Source organism: Salvelinus fontinalis, chromosome 14 (assembly GCF_029448725.1).
Source record: "Salvelinus fontinalis isolate EN_2023a chromosome 14, ASM2944872v1, whole genome shotgun sequence".
Taxonomy (NCBI): domain Eukaryota; kingdom Metazoa; phylum Chordata; class Actinopteri; order Salmoniformes; family Salmonidae; genus Salvelinus; species Salvelinus fontinalis.
In genome coordinates, this window is record NC_074678.1 from 4321285 (window position 1) to 4330569 (window position 9285).

At 43.5% G+C, this 9285-nt stretch overlaps 1 protein-coding gene across 1 annotated transcript; it reads left to right on the top strand.

The window, feature by feature from the left end:
* On the top strand, positions 1–9240 carry LOC129869422 (torsin-1A-interacting protein 2-like). The gene is made up of 5 exons (XM_055943821.1): positions 1–166; positions 3246–3560; positions 5949–6197; positions 7440–7634; positions 7833–9240. The coding sequence occupies exons 2-5, from the start codon at positions 3278–3280 to the stop codon at positions 8597–8599; spliced, it is 1494 nt and encodes a 497-aa protein (XP_055799796.1). The 5' UTR covers positions 1–166; positions 3246–3277; the 3' UTR covers positions 8600–9240.
* The last annotated feature ends 45 nt before the right edge of the window (positions 9241–9285 follow it).

The following is a 9285-nucleotide window of genomic DNA, read 5'->3' on the forward strand; positions in this document are numbered from 1 at the left end:
AGAACACCGGAAATAAGTGACACGTTCCATAGATTTCGTTGGAAAACAATTGCTAACGAATCTATGTTCCGGCTATGAGCGTTCATTCTGCGACATCTCTTATTGCTCCTCTGTACCAAGAGGCAAATTCTAAGCGGATATTTATCTGAGGAAGGCGATACAGTGGGTAAGTATACTCATAACACTATAGAAATGCAAACAATTCTGGTAAATAACCACTACAGTGTTTATACTAATAGCTAGCAACACTAACTTTATCACTTCAGATAAACAGAAATCGTTCCGCCATTTTATGTTTGCTAAAATTCTAACAGTTTGCCTAATTTAAGTTTATGTGACAAAACAAGCACTAAGTGTACAGAATCATCGCACCATCTAAACCGTTGCGAAATATGTATCCAAAAATGTTGTTTTTTCTGTTTTTTGAAGCTGGTGTACAAAACCTAAAGTAAAAGAGCATAACAAAAATTAAAGGGACACTTCGGGATTTTGGCCATTAAGGCCTTTATCTACTTCCCTAATGTCAGATGAATTTCTGGTTACCACTTTTGTGTCTGCATCCAGTATGAAGGAAGCTAGTTAGCAACTACCGTCAAACTGCAAACAGAGAAATAAAAGGAATCCATGGTTCATCTTATGAGGAAGTAGATAAAGGGCTTTATTGTCAAAATCCCGAAGAATCTCTAAGAACGGGAAAGCATATAAATAGCGCACATAGAACAGATATACAGCTTCCTAGACTTGCTTTCAATGAGTGACAGATCAATAACACACTTCTATGTGTACTTTATTGGCTCGTCCATACAGTGACATTAAATCTTTAAGCCAGAGTATAGGCGTGCCTACTGCGTTACTCCTTGGTCCAAGGACATTGTGTTATTTTCAGAGGTAGATTAGCTCTGGCAAAATATAGCCAATGACTCCATCTAAACGTGAATCGATTCTCAATTGTGATACGGTTCTAGAAACATGAAGCCCTTTACTTTCATATCACATCAAAATAATTTCACAAACGCTAAATATACACTTACTGTACACTGTTTTAACCAGCTTAAACTAATTAAACAAATCTCATCTTTAACACAGTTGCAGCTGACAGTTTTTATTACATGTTGCTGGCAGCTTTTCATTACACACAGCAGCATTCTAGATAGCTAATAGGCGCAGGTGTTTGCCTCTGTCTTCCGCCTGTCTTCTGTATACACACTGTAACATGGAGATATGGTGTAGTAATTTAACCTTTGTTTTAGGAAAAAATATTTCTTGCTGATATGAAAGATATATATATATATATCTTTCATATCAGCAAGAAATATTTTTTCTTGTTACAGTACAGTATATATATATCTTTCCTTATGTTTCCAAAACTGTACCTCAAGCAATGTGTGTTCACGTTCAGACCGAGCGTCGGGGCTGTTAACAAAACTCCCCGGGAAGAAGATGCCTTCATCATAGGCACTAAAGGTAGTTAGCTTCTATGAATGGGGTAAACTTTAACTAGGGAAAGGCTGTATGGACACGCCTGGTGCCAATTACCTAACTTAACAACAAGCCTGAGGAGGCTGAAAAGATTTGGCACGGGCCCTCAGATCCTCAAAGTTCTACAGCTGTACCATTGAGAGCATCTTGACGGGCTGCATCACCGTTTGGTATGGCAACTGCTCTGCATCCAACCGCAAGGCACTCCCTGCCATCCAGGACCTCTATACCAGTCGGTGTCACAAGAAGGCCTTAAAAATTGTCAGACTCCAGCCACTCTAGACTGTTCTCTCTGCTACCACCTGGGAAGTGGTACCCCTACTTAAAAAAAAAGCTATCTATGACCATCCGATGCAAATCTGTATTCCCAGTCATTTGAAATCCACAGATTAGGGCCTAATGATTTCCACAACCGATTTCCTCATATGAATTGTAACTCGGTCAAATCTTAGAAATTGTTGCATGTTGCGTTTTTATATTTTTGTTCAGTTTAAATTGACCCGTTTCTTATCTATGATGATTCCCCAAATCAAATTGTATTGGTCGCATACACATTTAGCAGATGTTATTGTGGGTGTGGCAAAATACTTGTGTTTCTAGCTCCAAAAGTCAACTAATATCTAACAATTCATAACAATACACATTAATCTAAAAAGTCAAAGAATGTCATTAAGAACGAGCAATGTCAGTGTGTGTGTGTGGGGGGGGGGGAATTTATAGGCAATATGTGGATTGAATATGTAGTATATCTGAAGAAAACATAGGATAGAATAGTATATGGACAGCAATAGTTAAATAGAATGGGCTAGAATACAGTATATACATTTGAAGTGGCTAAAACAGTGTGTAAACATTATTCAAGTTGACCAGTGTTCCATGTCTGTACATAAGACAGCAGTGTTTAAGGTGCAGGATTGAGTAACCGGCTGATAGCCGGCTAATGACAGGGACTAAAGTTCAGGGCAAGGTACTGGGCGGAGGCCAGCTAGTGGGGACTATTTAAGTCTGATGGTCTTGAGATAGAACCTGTTTTTCAGTCTCTCTGTCCCAGCATTGATTAACCTGTACTTACCGCGCCTTCTGTATGGTAGTGGGATGAACAGGCTGTGGCTCGGATAGCCGGGGTCCTTGATCTTCTTGGCCTTCCTGTGACACCGGGTGCTGTAGTTGTTCTGGAGGGCAGGCAGTGTGCCCCTGGTGACTCGTTTCGGCAGGCCGCACCAATGTGTCGGGCTGTATCACTGCCTGGTACGACAACTGCACCGTTCACAACCGCAGGGCTCTCCAGAGGGTGGTGCGTCCTGCCCAACGAGTCACAAATGTAATCCCTTTTTAGATGTAATGTTTTGTACACTGTTTGTTGCCCTAAGAGTTGTGCAAGGTTGGAAGACTCTTATTCAAAAGGATTTACTTCTGTAATAGCTGCCAAAGCTGCTTCCACCAAGTATGAACTCTGGGGTATAAAGACAAACACAATCAAGACATCTCCATCTAAAATCTATCATTTCTTTACCTTTGAAAATGTGGAGTAGGTTGTGTAGATCGGTAAGAAAAACATCTAATTTCATCATTTTTTGTTATTTAAATTGATAGAAGCAAAATGGAAAAGGGGGATACCTAGTCAGTTGTACAACTGAAATGTGTCTTCCACATTTAACCCGACCCCTCTGAATCAGAGAGTTGCAAGACTTTGCAAGAGGTGTGTATACTTTCACCAGGCACTGCTTATTGTGTTCATCCTCTGTTTGTGTTTCCTGTGGCTCTAGTAAAAAAGGAGACGGGGCCTTCTGCTGCAGTGATGGAACAGCCAGGCAGTGATCCAGAGGAGAACAGCCCCACTGCCCAAGTGGAGAGCAGTGAGAGCCACTCTACAGAGAAAGATGCTCAGGTAGAGCAGAGAACCGCAGATATAGATGCTCAGGTAGAGCAGAGAACCGCAGATATAGATGCTCAGGTAGAGCAGAGAACCGCAGATATAGATACTCCGGCAGAGCAGAGCAACCAGAACCAGGATTCCTCTTTACCCTCAAATACATCAAGTGGTCAGGGGAGCCAGAACTTGGAGGATCTTGATACCGAAGGTGAGAAAAGTTGAATGTTTCACCCCCCAACAAAATGGTACCATCTAATTCCCTGATTCTGTCTTATTGCAGGTCTTGACATGAACACTTGTCCTCTTTCCAGGACAAGTTAAAAAAAATGTTGGACACAAAAAATATAGATTTCAGTTTTCCAAATGGATAAGTAAAAAAAATCACACTTCACAATCTCAAGGAATTTCTACGATCAGTGAGGCCAAATCAAATCAAATCAAATGTATTTATATAGCCCTTTGTACATCAGCTGATATCTCAAAGTGCTGTACAGAAACCCAGCCTAAAACCCCAAACAGCAAGCAATGCAGGTGTAGAAGCATGGTGGCTAGGAAAAACTCCCTAGAAAGGCCGAAACCTAGAGAGGAACCAGGCTATGAGGGGTGGCCAGTCCTCTTCTGGCTGTGCCGGGTGGAGATTATAACAGAACATTGCCAAGATGTTCAAATGTTCATAAATGACCAGCATGGTCAAATAATAATAATCACAGTAGTTGTCGAGGGTGCAGCAAGTCAGCACCTCAGGAGTAAATGTCAGTTGGCTTTTCATAGCCGATCATTAAGAGTATCTCTACCGCTCCTGCTGTCTCTAGAGAGTTGAAAACAGCAGGTCTGGGACAGGTAACACGTCCGGCGAACAGGTCAGGGTTCCATAGCCGCAGGCAGAACAGTTTAAACTGGAGCAGCAGCACGGCCAGGTGGACAGGGGACAGCAAGGGGGTCATCATGCCAGGTAGTCCTGAGGCATGGTCCTAGAGCTCAGGTCCTCCGAGAGAGATAAAGAGAGAGAGAGAGAGAGAGAGCATACTTAAATTCACACAGGACACCTGATAAGACAGGAGAAGTACTCCAGATATAACAGACTGACCCTAGCCCCTCGATACATAAACTACTGCAGCATAAATACTGGAGGCTGAGACAGGAGGGGTCAGGAGACACTGTGGCCCCATCTGATGATACCCCCGGACAGGGCCAAACAGGCAGGATATAACCCCACCCACTTTGCCAAAGCACAGCTCCCGCACCACTGGAGGCATATCTTCAACCACCAACTTACCGTCCTGAGACAAGGCCGAGTATAGCCCACAAAGATCTCCGCCACGGCACAACCCAAGGGGGGGCGCCAACCCAGACAGGAAGATCACGTCAGTGACTCAACCCACTCAAGTGACGCACCCCTCCTAGGGACGGCATGAAAGAGCACCAGTAAGCCAGTGACTCAGCCCCTGTAATAGGGTTAGAGGCAGAGAATCCCAGTGGAGAGAGGGCAACCGGCCAGGCAGAGACAGCAAGGGCGGTTCGTTGCTCCAGAGCCTTTCCGTTCACCTTCACACTCCTGGGCCAGACTACACTCAATCATATGACCTACTGAAGAGATGAGTCTTCAGTAAAAACGTAAAAGTTGAGACCGAGTTTGCGTCTCTCACATGGATAGGCAGACCATTCCATAAAAATGGAGCTCTATAGGAGAAATCCTCCAGCTGTTTGCTTAGAAATTCTAGGGACAATTAGGAGGCCTGCGTCTTGTGACCGTAGCGTACGTGTAGGTATGTACGGCAGGACCAAATCGGAAAGATAGGTAGGAGCAAGCCCATGCAATGCTTTGTAGGTTAGCAGTAAAACCTTGAAATCAGCCCTTGCCATAACAGGAAGCCAGTGTAGGGAGGCTAGCACTGGAGTAATATGATAAAAAATGTTGGTTCTAGTCAGGATTCTAGCAGCCGTGTTTAGCACTAACTGAAGTTTATTTAGTGCTTTATCCGGGTAGCCGGAAAGTAGAGCATTGCAGTAGTCTAACATAGAAAAAGCATGGATACATTTTTCTGCATCATTTTTAGACAAAGTTTCAGATTTTTGCAATGTTACGTAGATGGAAATGTGGAGTACATCTGTAGGATAAAACAATCAAATATAATCCCTTTTTAGATGTAATGTTTTGTACACTGTATGTTGCCCTAAGAGTTGTGCAAGGTTGGAAGACTCTTATTCAAAAGGATTTACTTCTGTAATAGCTGCCAAAGCTGCTTCCACCAAGTATGAACTCTGGGGTATAAAGACAAACACAATCAAGACATCTCCATCTAAAATCTATAATTTCTTTACCTTTGAAAATGTGGAGTAGGTTGTGTAGATCGGTAGGAAAAACATCTAATTTAACTTAAAATTATTTAAATTGATGGCAGCAAAATGTGAAAGGGAGGGAAAGGGATTAAGCTAGTCAGTTGTACATCTGAATGTATTCAACTGAAATGTGTCTCCTGCATTTAACCCAACCCCTCTGGATCAGAGAGGTGCAAGACTTTGCAAGAGATGTGTATACTTTCACCAGGCACTGCTTATTGTGTTCATCCTCTGTTTGTGTTTCCTGTGGCTCTAGTAAAAAAGGAGACGGGGCCTTCTGCTGCAGTGATGGAACAGCCAGGCAGTGATCCAGAGGAGAACAGCGCCACTGCCCAAGTGGAGAGCAGTGAGAGCCACTCTACAGAGAAAGATGCTCAGGTAGAGCAGAGAACCGCAGATATAGATACTCCGGCAGAGCAGAGCAACCAGAACCAGGATTCCTCTGTACCCTCAAATACATCAAGTGGTCAGGGGAGCCAGAACTTGGAGGATCTTGATACTGAAGGTGAGAAAAGTTCAATGTTTCACCCCCCAACAAAATGGTACCATCTAATTCCCTGATTCTGTCTTATTGCAGGTCTTGACATGAACACTTGTCCTCTTTCCAGGACAAGTTAAAAAAAAATGTTGGACACAAAAAATATAGATTTCAGTTTTCCAAATGGATAAGTAAAAAAAATCACACTTCACAATCTCAAGGAATTTCTACGATCAGCGAGGCCAACATTGGAATAATATTTAAATAAATGTTTAATGTAGCCTAAATAAAAAAATATCCTACATGACAATGTGTATGTGATATGCATATTGGCTACAGCCTCATGTCCCCAAACCAGTGATGCACAAAACATTAAGAACATCTTCCTAGTATTGATACACGGATTGAAGTGGATTTAACAAGTGACATCAATAAGGGATCAAAGCTTTCACCTGGTCAGTCTCATGAAAAGAGCAGGTGTTCTTAATGTTTTGTACACTGTGTATATCCATAGTTTTTGTCAAATTTGCTCCAGCTCAGTTCATTTGTTTAGGAATCATTGATGGACAGCAATACTGAAACTGTCTCTGATTTTCAAGCAATTTTAAGTCAGGACTGAGACTGGAACACTCAACCTACTGGAAAGCCATCATGGTGTGTCCTTGGCAATATATTTAGTTTAATTCTAAACCTGGGATAGTTTTAGTTTTCAGAAGACTGATATGGGTTTTTCTCTTAATGTTTTACCTGGGCTTTGTTCCTTTCATATTTCTTCTGATCCTGACAAACTCCCCAGTCCCTGCTGGTGACAAGCATACCCATAACTGCTGCCAACACAATACTTGAACATGCAGAGGGTTTTACTCGTATTGGATTTGACCCAATCTCATTTTTAATTTAGGCCAAAAAGTGAATGTCTTTGCAGTGTTGTCTTGCAGTATTACTTAACGGCCTTGTTGCAAACAGAATGGATGATTTGGAGTGGATTTTGTTTCACTTTGAAAATGTGGAGTAGGTTGTGTAAATTGGTAGAAAAAACATCTAATTTAATACATTTTTATTATTGAAATTGATGGCAGCAAAATGTGAAAGGGAAAGGGGGATACCTAGTCAGTTGTACATCTGAATGTATTCAACTGAAATGTGTCTTCTGCATTTAACCCAACCCCTCTGAATCAGAGAGGTGCAAGACTTTGCAAGAGGTGTGTATACTTTCACCAGGCACTGCTTATTGTGTTCATCCTCTGTTTGTGTTTCCTGTGGCTCTAGTAAAAAAGGAGATGGAGCCTTCTGCTGCAGTGATGGAACAGCCAGGCAGTGATCCAGAGGAGAACAGCGCCACTGCCCAAGTGGAGAGCAGTGAGAGAGGCTCTACAGAGGAAGATAAGGATGGAGCTGTAGATCCCCAGATCCCACCCCTCATCACAGAGCAGAGGGTTACTAAAGAACGTGGAGACCCATCCTGTAAGACTGCCACTTCCTTTCTGTTTTCATTGGTTAGTAGACACTAGGTAGTCTTGGACTGATTTGATGGGGCACTTGCAATTCAAGGAAATAGGCTATAGTGTTAAAAAATATATATATATTTTCCCTCAGGACTAATTCTAAACCATGGAAATCAGAACAACAAATAACTGAAGCCTGTTTCTGCTTTTTCTACAGGTAATGCGTTATTGTCGATTTTCTTTGGGGTTCTAGTGTTGCTGCTGGCCGTGGCGGTGGGGTGGTTCAACCATGTGTCTCTCACTGGGAACCCAGCGATGAACCAAACAGAGACCTTCCACAGAGAGATGAAGAAGGTGGAGGCCCTGTTCCCCGGGCAGCGCTCTGAGCTGTGGAGGAGGAGCAGGATCCACCTGGAGAGGCACCTCCAGACAGCCCGGCCCACGGAGCCAGTCAGCCTGATGCTGACAGCAGGCCGCAGGGGGGAGAAGACGCTGCACTGCCTTGCCCTGCGTCTGGCCTCCGCCTTCTCCTCTGCCCTCAACACCTCCTACATCCACATCGACGGGGCCAGCATGGCTGGCCAGGACAGTGACCAGGTCAAGCTGGACATCGACACCCAGCTGGGGCGAGCCTTCGAGGGAAACAATTCCGTAGCCGTCATCCATCGCTTTGAGGAGCTGCCCCCGGGTTCCACGATCATATTCTACCGCTACTGTGACCACGAGAATGCAGCCTACAAAGAGGCCTTGCTCATCTTCACCGTGCTGCTGGGGGGTGAGGAGGAGCTGCCGGCCAGCCTGGGACTGAGTGCCGTGGAGGAGATGGTGGATGACCACCTGCAGGACAAGTTCCTTTCCTCTGACCAGCCGGCCGCCTTTGACTTGATGGACTTGGACAAGTTCAGTGGTCTGTGGAGCCGCATCTCTCACCTGGTCCTGCCAGTGGCAGCAGTGGAGAGGATAGAGCAGGGGCACTGTGTGTAAAACCCCCTGTCTATTTTTACTGTTTCACCTTCTACTAGCCTGGTCCCAGATCAGTTTGTGCTGTTTTGTTTTGGTAATCACAATTCCATAGGGAGTTGACCAGAGAGCAGGAAGACTGGCACCCAGGCTAATCTTCTGATACTCCAATCACTGAACTATCTGACACTTCTATCCTCACATGCTTCATAACATTGCTATTATTATTATCATCATCAGTTGTGATGTTTTAATGATGGTCACAGCACACAGGGACATGAATAGCAATGGTTGACCACTTGCCACTTTATAAGTTTATAAGTCTACGACAAAAGGCAGAGCCAAGAAAGAAAGACACACACCCAGAGAGACGTTGCAGTAATGTAGTGATCTGGAAGACACTGCAGGGTGTGTATTGTATGTACAGCATGTATGAGATTGGGTTAATTAGGGTTATGTGATTATTATGAGTCTGTTTACTCTCATATTTTAATTATCCTATATATGTCTATTGAAGAGCAGCCTTCTGGAGTGTGTGTGTGTGTGTTGATGTTGTAACCAGGGGTTTACCTTGTCAGGATTACCCAGATTGCCTCACCTGTCAAGGACTTTGACGAGGACAAAGATATCAAATAAAACAATGTGCCTTAAATGGAAATAATTAATATGGGGAACATGTGTATTCTGTTCTTAGTAGAATGAGTGTATAT